Genomic DNA, 14,179 nt, shown 5'->3' with positions numbered 1-14,179 from the left:
ATGTGCAAATATTGGGTTCAGTAAAGGATGTAATTGGATTTCTAAACTCTGATCTAGTGGAGAAAAAAAAGTAAACAAAAAAAATGCCTGCCATGGAACAGGGAGAAGGAATTACATGTAGTCCCTTTTCCCTTTTCCATTGTGGCCTGAAGAGAACAAAAAAAGAAAACCGGTGTGAGGGACGCATAACGTGTGCGGGCTTACCCTGTGGTAAGGTTCACAAATGCACCAATCGGTGTGTTTGTTACATTTATAATAACCTGCGCCGGGTACTAATATTATAGTCCCAACAAATGAATACTGAAATGCAATAGTAAAACACCACACAAGCAACGCACTATGTAATATATATACACTCAATGGAGCAAGTGCGAGAAAGTGTTAGTAACTTCACCAATACCTGCAAAGGAAAGGGATGAAAATCCTTTATAGCACCAACAGTCTTCAGAGATGGCAACCCTAACTTTATGCGTCCAGCCCTGAGATGAATGGAGCCTTGTTCCAGACTTTCAGAGGGCTTTAGGAAGCGGATATTACCCAAGCCAAAGAGTAGGCCAAAATAACTTGGAATGTGTAAATGAGTTTAGATGAACAAAGGGCCACTGGTAAGTGCTTACACTACTCACCGGCCATAGCTAAGTTTTGGTCCCGACTTGGCGCGGCTAGAAGTGGCCAACAGAGGGTCGATTTTCCCGCCCTCGGTTCAGCTTACAGATGGATACAGTTCCGGTTTGGGACAGGAGCTGGAACTCTTGATTCGGATGAACATTAAAGGAAACACAGATGCAGCAGGTCCCAGGGCACAGGAAGGAACGCAGGAAAACCACCTTCAGCGACCGTCACTGTTGCAGAGTGATGCAGTGGCACCCAATTCTCACGGTGGGACGTAGCCTCCTATTTCATTTCCCAAAGGTGCTGGGACGATGACATTCGGCAGAAGGGTGCATTGTTGGGTAAGCCGGGATTCCCCAAGGTCTCAGATCGAAACATCAACGCTACTGCATGGTAACTCAGGATTAAGCTGGACAGTCTCCACTGGATAGCCGAGGGACCCTTCCATACAGGCTCACTTGCACGCTTAAACAAAGAGGTGATGGCTGGAAGGTTTAGAATAAATCTTAACCTCTAACATTTCTCGGGGCAACCTTCCAGACCATCATTCTTTGCCTGCCAAGTCATTACAGAAGGGGAAAGATCATATGCAAATCTGGCTTGGTTCCACCCCAGAAAGGGCCGTTCAGCCCGAACCGCTAGGTCACATCCCTTCTGCACAAGACCACAAGCATCCCCAAACATGTTTCAGCCTTGTTGGACCTCATCAGTGAGGAGTAGCTTGGGTCTCTAGGCCCAGCAGGCACGGCAACCATGTCTGGTTATTCCCGTCGCACTCAGGGTGACAAAGCAAATATAAAGAGGCTTACCAGGAGATGTCGAGAGTGATTGTTACAACCACTCCAAAGGTTCAAAGCCCCTTTGCAGGTCTTCCGAGATCAAGCGCAAAGCAGGGGTCCACCGGGACAACAACTGGATTCGGGTGTCAGCCCTCTTCCTTGTGTCTCAGGATTGTCCGTTGTTCTGCTCGGCTCTTCAGGATACTTGGTTCCATCTGCAGGTGGGTTCTGACCTGTTGCTAATCTTCTGGAATGAATGCAGGACCCCCTCCTCATATCCACAGTCGGGTGAGTGCTCACACCCGGTCCACCCATCAAAAGATCTGCTCCATGCATGCACACAAGAAGTGGTCCATTCAGGGACCACTGGGGTTCTTGTGCTCTCATCCACAGCAGAAATTCCAGCACCAGTAATGTGAATTTGGAATCAGACCATCTCAGCCCACTTCCTGGGTACGCATACACGTGACATGCAGGGACCTTTTGCAGCTTTTGCAGGCAATTGCATGTCCAAATAAGGAAGTCCTGGCCCTGGAAGGGCAGCAGTAAGGCCAAGGGACCAAATGGCCAAAGGAACAGACAAAAGACCTTGTGGCATGGCCATGTTAGACATTAGCCACAGTCATGAGCCAAATGCGGTAAACGCGGTATGGTTTGGTAAAAAGTTACAAATGCAAGAAAAGGCTACTGCTGCCACCAGGGTGTTCCAAGGCATATTGTACAGTCACCAAACATTCCTTAGAGGGTGTCCAGGGCCATACAACACACATACCCTATTGCACAGTACTGTAAGGTACTTTATGCAATTATGAAATGTTGCCAACAAATGGCAACACATCTACAGACTAAGAGAAACAAAGTTTCTCAGTACTGACAACCTGAAGGACGTGTCAGTTTCCCCATAACAATGAGTGAAAGCCCAGTGGAGTGCAGCTGAAGGCTGTGCTCCACTGTAAAAAGTCAGGTTACGATACAGAAAAAAATGCAAAACGTTTGGGGGTCCAAGGACTATGGAGCAAAAGTTGCTTCTAGAGAAATCTTTACTAACAGTAATCAAGACAGTACAATTGAAATGTATCACTGGACATTTAGTTATTTTTTTGTGAATGTACAAGCCATATGTTTATGGGGAACTATGGATTGAATGGGTATTATGTTCCCAAATTGTATTAACATAGGTTTATTCACAGGGGTGATATCAACGATGTTCTATAGAACTGAGCAGAAATCTAGTTGGACTTTCAGTAACCACAAAATACAGTGGTTATTCGATTAAACTTTCACCTTGAAAATAAAAGTCAATGTAGGCGAGGAATTAAATACAAAAGGGCTGCATCCGGAATCCAAGCTTTGGATTACGTTTTTGCTTATTTATCAGTCTTGACTTTCAGTGAACATTTCGCCTGTATCAAACCCTCTGATTTACTTCAGTTTTCGTTTTGCTTTGCAATGTTTCTTTTGTTCACCATGAACCAGGCCAAATTGATGTAACATACGAATAGGATAGTTATTTTTTTATTTTTTTTTTTAAATGTATGGTTTTTACTAAGTGCAAAATGACTACCTTTTGTGGAATCAACAGAAAATATGTTCTGACAGGGCTGAAGAAACTGCTTGTTGTGCAAGATTAGACAGGAGCTTTTAGGCAGTATGATCTGACTGTAAAATATGCTGTAGATAAATGATTATTAGAATATGGGTCTCTGCAATTACTGAATATTGGCTTTTTCCCGGATGAAAGCTTATAATTTAAGCGTGTCGACTTTATTGCTGTAGAATGTTAAAGAAAGAAAAGTCACATTCGATGCTCTTTTAAACATTCAGCAATTGAGATTGCAATTCATGAAGGAATGACGTTTCATATCATTGAATAATAAAAAAAAGACTGTGCCAACAGTTGAATAACATATCATTCATTAAAGATTTACAGGCATTGAAGTGTGTGTTCCTTGCCAGATCAGTCTGGTCGAATCAGGTTAAGGAGAACCACCCACAGTCGTGGGTATGGGGGAGAAGCACCATTTCCAATCTGTTTTTAACAGGAACGTCCACATGTTACCAGGTATAGATTACAAGAGATGAACATCTAAAAACCTGCTTAAGTCAATTGGCAACAGCAGCTGTAGCACCAACCTGCATGCTTGAGCTACTGCAAAGGAGAGCTGGAATTGGAACTTTAAGGCAATGTTTGAGCAGTCTTCCCAGGAAGAGTCCAGCATTCCAACATTCTCAATCACAAACCTGAGCATGCGTCTTGCCGTGATTCAGGGCACCCGTTGAGACATTGAATTTCATACAGTGAGTTCAATCAGCCAACTTAAGCGTTGACTCCTCGCAATGAAGGTTGGGATTCTTCAAATATTAACCCCTTTGTGGGGTTTTCCACTGCATCCAGTTTGTTGGAGGCAAGTGCCGTGCCAGGACAAGCTCACAATTGGAGGGAGTGTGGGTGAAGTTTTTGGCTCAGTTTTTGGAAAATATGGTGTTGGGTATGACAAAAGCCCTTGTGAATCGTGTGTATGTATGTCTTTTCAACGTTTCTGTATGGTTCCTTTGGTTTCTTATCTCATCCTTATCTTCAAAATTCTCTTGATTTCCTTTATTATTTATATATGTGTTTAATTTTATTCAATAATGATTGGCAGATAGCAGGTATTCCAGGATCGCTTTGGATCCCTGGCTTTGTTAGAGAATGTGGAAGAGGAAGAGGAGAAGGAGGAGGAGGAGGAGGAGGAGGAGGAGGAGGAGGAGGAGGAGGAGGAGGAGGCGGTGGGTGTGATGGGTGTGATGAGGTCGCCTGCTAAAGCGCTGTGTTGTAGCAGTGGTCTAGCATCCTGCAGAACTTGGTTTCTCATTGGACGTGGACATGTCTTATGACAAAGAGACACAAGTGATAGTGGAGAGTGACTAACGCATTGTCCTTGTGGGCTCAGTTGACTGATGCATGGGGCTGACCCTTTTTTAGGTCTTGCCCTTTTTTTCCTGTCTGAATGCAGGGTGGCTAATTCCTCTTTTCAAAGCTTCTGACGTCCTTTCCTTAGGTGAAGCTTTATTGCATGTTAAAGCTTAAGTAAGGTGGGGCTGGTAAGGTGAGGCTTTATGCAGCCGTGCAGAAGTCAGCATTTTACACGAATCTAGTCTTTGCAAGGCCTTTTATCTAATTTAATTACATGTTTGTAATGTTTTTCTTGTAATTTGTATGAGAGATGCAAGTAATATGTTTTTCTGTTTTAAATTGTGATCTCTGATTGCTAGAGTAAACATGTAATGATTGACTTAAAAAGACCAATTGAGATAACCAAGATTTCCCCCCGCATTCCTCTGCAGATTGTAATGCTAAAGAATGAAATCTTCCACTGTAAAGCATCAGGAATATTCATGCGCTTGGCTGCAGGAGGCCTGATTGCAGACAACATCATTCATTCAAATACAGAGGCTGGAGTGGATATTCGGAAAGGCGCAAATCCTCTGATACTGGTAATTTTGTGTGCGTTTTCTGTGGCGAAGAACCGTTTTTTTTTTTCCAAAACGGACTCAGATGTGAACTATTGCGCTTGATCACCTACCTCTTCCACCCCCTATACGCCCCATGGGTCTTGTAGTTCTTGCTGCAAGTGTGCTTACTGACACCTCATTCATGTGCAGCAAGTCGGATGCCCATGAACATCTCAGATTTACTCCTACTAATTTAAGCCTGATTCTCAAAGCCTAAAACTGGATCAAATCTGCAGATGCATGGAACATTGTTGAGTTGCAAATATGCTAATGTGACTTGCAAACATTTGCTCGACAGCATCTCATGAGTAATCTAGACATCTCCAGGTTTACTCCAAAAGCAGATGTTAAACTTTAGCATACTCGACCAGGGAAAAATCGGACATGATCGCTGGCGTTTCCTAGGAACGTTATTTGGTGGTGGTCAGAGGGGCCAAATGGTACAACTACCTTTCTGATTGGTAAACGTAGCACTGACCCATGCGACTCCTAAATCAGATGTCACGTGGACTGCACCAGGAAGCTATCCCTTTCCTCCACCTCCCTCCCAGTCCCCCATTGGTCCGTGTGTTGGCACACGTGAACGGAAAGCCCAGTAGCACCAGAGTGCTTTTATACTATATTCAGGAGCTCTGTGCCCCATTTCCCCTCAGCCCCTGCAGCTTGTAAGAACTTAGGAGTAGCAGTTGTTACACTGTGTTTTTATTCGTTTTTGTGTGCATTTCCTTTGCTTCATTTGTTTGTTGTCCCTTGCTTCCAAGTCCCTCCCTCCCAGTCCCCCATTGGTCTGAGTTTTGTCAGACCTGACTGGGGAGCCCTTCTTCTGAGGCTTTCACAGGGCAGCCATTTAAGGGCTACAGGAAAGGGCAGCTCCCTTTCTGGGCAGCTCCCATTCCCTGTGTGCCCCTATTCGCCCCTGTTTGACTGTGGACGCCTGATGACCAACTCTGCTTCTACCATTCAGGTAAGCTGGTAAGGGTGGGGAATATAGCTATTACTGTGCTCCTGAAAACCCTGCCACCGCCATACTATTACCCTTTAGTTGTTTTTTAGACACTGCATTGCTGAAATTAGTCTGCCTATTTGCGGCCAGTACCTTGTAATATCCACATGTAATATTACATAGTATCTCCACTCCTTCACAAATTTTGCACAACACCTCTGCCTGTAGAATGCAGCTATCACCCACAATAAATTTCGACTTAGCTGCACACATAATGTCCCTCCTGTTCTTATATTTTGCACACCACTTCTGCCAGTAGAATGCAGCTATCCCGCATAGTAAAATGTGGCCTAGCTGTACACATAATGTCCCCCCTGTTCTTCTATGTGCACAGCACCTCTGCCAGTAGAATGCAGCCACCCTGCATGGTAAAATTCGGTCTAGCTGCACACACTATCTCTTGCATACTCTGCAGTCTACCGATCAGCACCCACCCACCTGCCTTCTCAACACGGGTGACCTGCAGGGACTTGGCCACCCCTACCTACCTTTGAACCAGCCATATGCACACACGCCTTCTGTAACTCTGACGAATTTCCCATGCTTGCCGCCTACAGCGCGTTGAGACCGTACCAATGGTGAAAGGCGCTAAACAATCGCCCATTACATTACAGCAACATCTGGACAAGTGAGACAGTACCCGAAATTTGATGACTACTGGGCACATAAGGTGTTAACCATTCAAAAGTGACATATGTGAAGATGTACCCTATATACAATGACTGTCAGGTATTCATGGTTCAAGATGCCATTCCCAAGCATTAGTTGTGCGTTTGGCATGATATCAACATTTTCCTGGCATATAATGGCAATACAGCAGCACTTGGGGATGCACTTTGATAATTATGTCTGCTGCTGTTCCTGTTGGTCTGTACTTTGCATATGGCACATTCACAGGGATGAGATGGCAATAACGAAGCAATGGGGAGTACACTCGACATATGATGGCAGAAGCTGAGAATGCAAGCCTTGACCTTTACTTACAACGACTACACATTACATGCAGGACTATGAATGGTCGAAATAGTGGTGACATCTCCGACTGCTTTAGTAACAGTTTTTCATTGTATTGCTGTTGCACTTATTTTTATTTACATGAGCGGTGGCACTTCCTATGATGTCATCCGGAGCAATGCTCATGTGACATCACTTCCTGTCAGGTCCAAAGTCATGTGGTGTCTCTTCCTGTGGTGCCAGCTGGTGTATGTGATGTCACTTTCGCTGCCCCTAACGTTTTGGTGACTCGCTGTCACTGGCATCTCCTTAGAAACTCCAGTACAAATCCTCTACAATCCTGCCCCCAGTCCTAAGGTAGCCTTTGTTTTGATCTGTTCAGTCAATGAAATGTAATCCCTTTTTCACCGAATTCCCAGTAAAACTGCCTTTAAACTATTGAGTGGCTGACATGTTTGTTAAGAGAATAGAGGTCTAGTTTGTGGGTTTCAATTAGCTATTGTATTTGCTATGATTGGATGAATATAACAAAGCAATTATTCCAAATAAACCAGACATTCATTTCAAATGTCACTGTCTCATTTGAAGTGTAATAATGGCGTGTGGCTACCTCTGTGCTATCAGCCACTGGCATCTAGTAGCCACAAATTGTTAATGCACACTGACTTTAAAGAACGCATGATCCTTTTTAAGTATGAGGCCACTCTCCATCTCTCCGTTTGTTAAAACATGGTTTCAAAGAATACAAAATGCCCTTTAAGGCACTCGCCATTCTGCCCTGAAAATTGCTGTTTGGGTTGGTCTGTGGCGGACGTTCTCCATCTGCTGTGCTGAGCGGTTACCTAGGTTACTGATTGAAACAGATCATTGTGATTCTGTTCTTGTGAATTTTCAACAGCTTTAGATGTCGAGGTTGGGGCAGTGTCCTCATACACACAAAAAATAATGCTTTAAGAAAAAAACCTAGCTCGTGAAAGAACGAATTGAATGACATAAAAGGAAGCATTATATACAAGCACCAACATATGATACATAAACGCTTGTACTAAAATGTTGCTTTATTAAAAGAAATCCCCCAGTATTGTTTTGCAATACACACCTACCTGGGTCCTTTTTTCTTTGACAGGTAGCCACCAACAAAGTTATGGTGGATTTAAAAAAAGACTTTAAAAAACTTTCAACTGAAATTTAATGTTGAATAATCCATTTGAGCAAAGACCCACATGCCACATTGCCACCTAGTAACCATCGCTGGACGTTCACCTCCAGTTCATAGCCAGATTAGCAAGGCATTGTGGGTATGCTAATTGGCCCAAATGCAAGCCTTTTGCTATATGAAATTGTCTTTGTCTTAAAGGGCATGCAACTTTATACATGGCTTTAGTACCCGAGACATATTAAGGCTGCGGGTGACTACATAACTGGTTTCACACTCCTTAGGGTCATCAGTGCAGTATAACCTTGACAGCCTTGTGGTTGGAGAATTGGGGCATATTTAGCAAACCCCAACCAAGTTATGTCTAAATGGATTCTTCTTTTACATTTCAGTTTTTTTCTCCAAACCTTTTTAAAACCTCTATAACTTTGTTTGTGTTTGCCAAACATGCCCCAGTGCTCCAATCACAAGGCTTTATGTACTTCGAGGTAGATAAATACTTGCCCTTGTATCATGAACAGGTCAGCACCCATTGACATAAGAGACCTGAACGTTTCCAATTCACATTTTTAGTTACTTGAGATTAGTTTATCAAACTCCGAAATGAAAGGGCAGCTGTCGAATACCATTTTGAAATAGCAGACCACAAAACTGGTTGGCGTGAACGTAGCCATCAAAGGTTTTTGGCGTTTGATCCATCAGTCTGCTAGCTCATGGGTCATCTCTCCTACTGTGGGAGAACGATGAAGCAAAAGACCATCTTTTTTGCGAAAATGGTGATTGTTTTTTCTTTAAAAACCCTTTCACCCCCAACTAACCCCCACCCCCTCCCACACACACACATTCACTTTAAAGCAAAAAACTGCTGTAGTATCTGGTTTCCTCCCTTCTCTATCTGTGTTTGGGACAGTTGCCTGGGTGGTGTGCACTGGTGGTCCTGTGCAAACATTACTCTCACTTGAAGATGTAACTTGATAACATACTAACCTGATGAACTTGGATGTGTCTACAGGACGTCTTCGTTATTAAAACTGGTGAAAGTTGTTGTTCTAGAAGCCTGCAGAGCGATCCGTGTGTGCAGAAGTAAAACAGTGGTGGGGCAAGCATCCACCAGAGGACCCACCGCCCCCCAGAGGAAGCCCCACCACCCAACGAAGGCTTACGTCATTGAGTCCTCACTGCGATGGAACCATATGGCAGTGTCTCGGGGAAGGCAAAGTGCTGTACAGAGAAAGAAGGCCCATGCCTTAAGCCACAACACATAACATAAATGCAATCTCTCGAACACGACAATGGCCTTGAAACCTTTAAACTTAAACTTTAATGTGCCTGTGCATAGACTCATTCCCAATAAGTTGCCCAAGCTAAATAGGTTTATTTAAAATCTTGAGAACACATAACTGACATGGGTTATCTACATACTAACACATAACATTCTAACCCTGCACACCTACACCAATATTTAAATTGTATAAAACAACCATAAGAGGTGCTGATGGTTTTATAGACCCAAAGCAGCTGTTGGCCTCTTGGTTAGAAAGTCCATGTACATTTTAGTGTAAATATTTACATTAGTTCATAGGTTGCAGTTACTCTTAAGTATATACAGTAAAGAGACTGCCCACCAACCATCCTCATGTAGCCCAGCTTAGTCCCCCAACTGACACATTCAGAACATTCACACTCAAGCACTCAATATTCTCTTGCAGGCAGCAACATTCTATCAACATTCAAAGAAGGCCAGCAGGACACGACAACATTCTTCAAGTCCTTTCCTTATACAAATGGCATAATCATTCAACAAATGTAGGAATGTGACTCTAAAGTCCAATGTGAAAAAACAGCTCTGATGCAGAATAAATGCACTTTGTCAGAAGAGCAGGTTTATTGCATGCTGTTGGCCTTAACAAATTTGTCAGCCTAGTGAAGTTGAAAACTAACAGTTCCTTCCAGTGCTCAACAAAGTTGCACCTTTTTTACCCACTGAAACAAGGTACATAATTTCACATATTTTGTAACGAAGGCATTCCCAAAAAATCCCATTGGCTAACCCTTATACAAAGAAATCTAATCGCTCTACATTCTTTAACCCCATTGGACACATGAACAAGACACAATCCCCTTTCACTTTCTCTTTATTATTTAAAAACAATTCATCAGTTAACTTGTCCTATTCATCAGAGAAACGTTATCCCAGTACATGATGTGCATGGCTTTTCATAAGCACTTAAAAAACAAGAGGGAGAAAGACAATAATCATTCCTTTGAACGAGCAGTTCAAATTTGTATTGCCCCAGACTCACTGATGTCTCATATTATTTCTTCCCGAGTTCCTTCACGTCACCTTATTTGCAAGACCATATCAAATCATACAGCTTCCAGCACACATTCTACATATTTTCCTGGGTGCCCATAAAACACCAGACAAGCTTTGCCCTTAGTCACCCCTTTTATGTGTTTTATTAAGTAACACGCAGTTCAATCCACCAGGTAACTGGACTTCTTTGCTCATCGAACAACAAACCCACGTGCTCTCAGGAAGATTGCATCTTGTATCTACAAACCCAATCTGCCCATAAAACCCAACCAGATGGTCTTTCATTCCGTTCTAGCATTCAGCCCTTTGTGATGGTATCACCAGCTGCCAAAATGCGGTTCGCTATTTACCCCTTTCCATGACCTTCATCATCCAGCTCTCCAAGCCAGGCAAAAACCATTCCTGGAAAACCAAGACTCTGGAACTCATGCAGATTCCAACTAAGCAAAAACCGCACTCTGTGATTCCTCCATGTACCCACAATGAACCCAATGTTTTAAAATGTTACAAAGGCGTGCGGGAGCCCCTCTACTGAGAACAAACTTGGACCAAATACCCTATTCTATGGAGTTCCTTCCACTCAGAAAGGTCTACAACCAGGTTTTAGCGTATCTATGTGATTTTTCCATCGCAGAAAAGTCAACGAGGGAAAAGTTTGCATGAGAAATGTACGCACCACAAAAGGTTTGTACATTTCACATGGGAACATACATTTAAAACCCCTACAAACCCACACCCACAACACACCCCCACCCACACCCCCAACATACCCCCACGCACACCCTACTTACCTTTAAAGACGCACTGTGTCCCTGCCGTGCCCGTTCCCTTTCATGATCAGAACCGGTGCCACAGGGTCCTTTTTTTTTCTTCTTTTTATTTATTTTTTGGCAACTGATGGGGTTTCAGCCCGCAACCCCCTCTCACTATACTGCTTAGTATAGTAGTGAGCGTGGTGTTGCGAGGGACGCCCCCGTTTTATTCTGTTTTTTTGTTTTTGTTTTTTTTCTCAGATGTGCTGCAGGGTTGTCCCCCGCAGTATTTATTTTTAATTATTTTACCTACCTAAAATGCATGCCACCAAAGGTTCGAACTTTTGGTGTTCGAACCTTTGGTGGCATGCATTTACTACCTTTTTGTTAGGTCAGAACATTTTATCCTGTCATTTCTTCCGATTCCATTTTAGCACCTTGCACCCTTCAGAGAGGAGAAATAACCATTTGTGTATCAGTCTTTGTGCCACCAACAAGGGCAGTCCAGCACCAAAATGCTAGGCAATTCTCCTCTGAGTCAAGAGTACCATCAGCAACCCCAGACACGTGTTTTGGCCTAGTCAGGCCTCACCAGTGAAGTGAAGCTGTGCCTCTCTAAGACAGAGTGATGTTCGAAAATGTGTCTGCAATTTAAACCATTGTCGGATCCACACATATACAGTATTCAAGATTAGTACATCCCCTCACATTGATTTGCCGTCAGCGAGTTTCTTTCTTCTGTGTGTGAAGCTCCCTGTTACATGCTTCTAAGTGCTACAGGTTGTACATTACACAATAACATTGTATCCATGCTACTGTTAATTATGTTGCTACTGATTTGCAAATCTAAAATGTATCCAAAACTACACACAAAGTAACACTTATTCTCATTCCTTTAATTACGCAAAAACACATATTTAGTTGCAACATTGTATCTAATCCAGCTGCATCATGGCCTAGTACAACTTGCTAACGTAAACCTCTTTCACGTTTTGGGAACTTGAGAGTCCACCTTAACACAACACACAAGCACATTGGTCCCATTCATCTTGCCTATAACTTACAAACTAGGCCCCAGTGCACATGCAATCATGGATGGCTGATCACTTACTAGCACTACATTCCTCTAAAACTGAGGTCACCTGCCTCTATTTCTTTTCGTTCATCTTTGCTAACAAGCTCTCCTATGGCTCGAAATCTTGGATTCAATCTAGCCTCTTCACTCACTTTTGCACATCATATTTCTTCTAGATCTCTTTTCCTGTAGTTTACATCTCTTTAATATTTGTAAAGCTCACCCATGTTTTTCGTTTCATGATTCTAAATCACTACTATACTACCTAACGTTTTCTTGCCTTCTCTACATTTCTTGTCTTCTGTTTGGTCTTCCTGTCTCACACTTAAGCCTTCTCAAATGTATTTTTAATGTGTCAATTCGTTTACTATTCTGTTTTCTTCTGAATCTATTGCCCCTGCTCTTTCTTCCTTACATTGACTACTTTTTCACTCTCGCCTTAAATGCAGTTTTCTTTGTCTAGTCTTTAAATCTCTCTATAATCTCTCTGGGGGAACAAAGAAATCTCATTATTTTGAATTTTGTAGGCTGCCTAAAATCGGCCCAAAAATAATAACAGTATTTTGGTTAGGCGACCTACAAAAATCGAAATAATTACATAGAACCAAAAATCAATTTCCATTGTTTTGCCTTGGTGGCCCCACTGCACTGGAGCAAGCTACCACTCCATCTTCGCTCTATTTCTTCTTACCCTCTTTTTCGTTCTCACTTCAAACTCTATCTTACTTCTATTTATTTGGTTTATATTGTTCTTGCTCATTATCCATACCTGATGTACCGATTTTAATCTCTTTGTTGAAAAGCGCGGTAAAGTTACCATTAAATACAAATACACAAGCAATGTGCTATGCAGGGATATTATACAGGGTGGGGCTAACACAAGTGGGGAACCACTGGTTGTTAAACAACTGAATTATGATGCGCCACTCTTAGGGTCTAGAACCTGGGCTTGTCAAACTGGACTGGCCACGTGTAAACTGTACTAACATTCTCTCAAATGTTGCCACACAGCCTCCAGTGCAAGGCAAGGCATGTATGATTAGGATGGCGTTCCACTATTCTTCACAGAACAACACAACTAACAGCCACCCACCAATGGTTAACACCCACAGCGTCAGCATGATATACCTATCTAACTGCTCCTGTCGCCTATCATGTACAACCATGACCCAATGCAAATTCATCCTGATACCACTGCAGAAATGGTGAAAACCTTATTAATTATTGCAAACATACCACACATACTCAAGTAGAAATCCTTTAACATCAATGCACCTTTGCACCTGACACATCCAAAAGTAAGATGTCAATGGGCATGCAGTATCTCCTAGAGGGGTAGTTAAATCAGTTTAGCAAAACTTAACTTAAATGTTCAAACAAAACTATAAACCAAATGGATCCAATAGCGACTCCTAGTAGTTGCGATTATAGTTTTGCATTTATAGTTGCTATTATAGTTGGGACTGGCCAATATATCCCCTTTGAACTTATTTTGCATTTTCTTTTAAAGCAAGGACCTAGAATCTGTACCCAAAATACTTTGCGTAATATGCGATTTCTAAATACATTTCCTGAATTGTACAATCTTTCCTCTAGTGCTGTACCTAATGTAAGGAACGCATGGTGGCAATAGTAAGACAGACACAAGTGCCCCCAGTTCAAGGGTATTTATTGAACTTTTGCAAGGGTGTGATGAACGCCTATCTAAGCCTATATCTACAGATGGGAGTAACCTACAACCATCAAATAATAATAATGCAGTCCTAGTAGAGTCTTGTCAAAATTAAAGGGCCTAAACTAAAAAAAGATCTTGCCAATCCGTACAACTAAATTACAAATAATGTGGGGTAATGTTCATGAAAAAGAAAGAAGTGTTCACAAAATGATATGTCAGGATGCTTGGGCCGTTGGCCTCCCTTCCCCGGCGTTTTCAAGGCGGGACACTCGAGCAAAGCACACACTCTGGCTTCTGCGGCATGAGGATACAGTTCAATTTCCACCGTTCAGGACCTTCTGTGTCCAAGCCTCTTTACTTC

At 42.6% G+C, this 14,179-nt stretch overlaps 1 protein-coding gene across 1 annotated transcript in view; it reads left to right on the top strand.

Annotated features, from left to right (window-relative positions):
- FBXO10 (F-box protein 10) overlaps window positions 1-14,179 on the top strand; it is a 794,278-nt gene that overhangs the window by 365,728 nt on the left and 414,371 nt on the right. The window contains exon 4 of the mRNA XM_069630484.1: window positions 4,719-4,868. Within this exon, the coding sequence (XP_069486585.1) occupies window positions 4,719-4,868 (150 nt within the window). The remainder of the gene's footprint in view (window positions 1-4,718; window positions 4,869-14,179) is intronic.

This window comes from Ambystoma mexicanum, chromosome 6q, assembly GCF_040938575.1.
Source record: "Ambystoma mexicanum isolate Mex_15411 chromosome 6q, UKY_AmexF1_1, whole genome shotgun sequence".
Classification (NCBI taxonomy): Eukaryota; Metazoa; Chordata; class Amphibia; order Caudata; family Ambystomatidae; genus Ambystoma; species Ambystoma mexicanum.
Note: the sequence above shows the minus strand (reverse complement) of the source record. Positions and strands in the feature narration are given on the sequence as shown.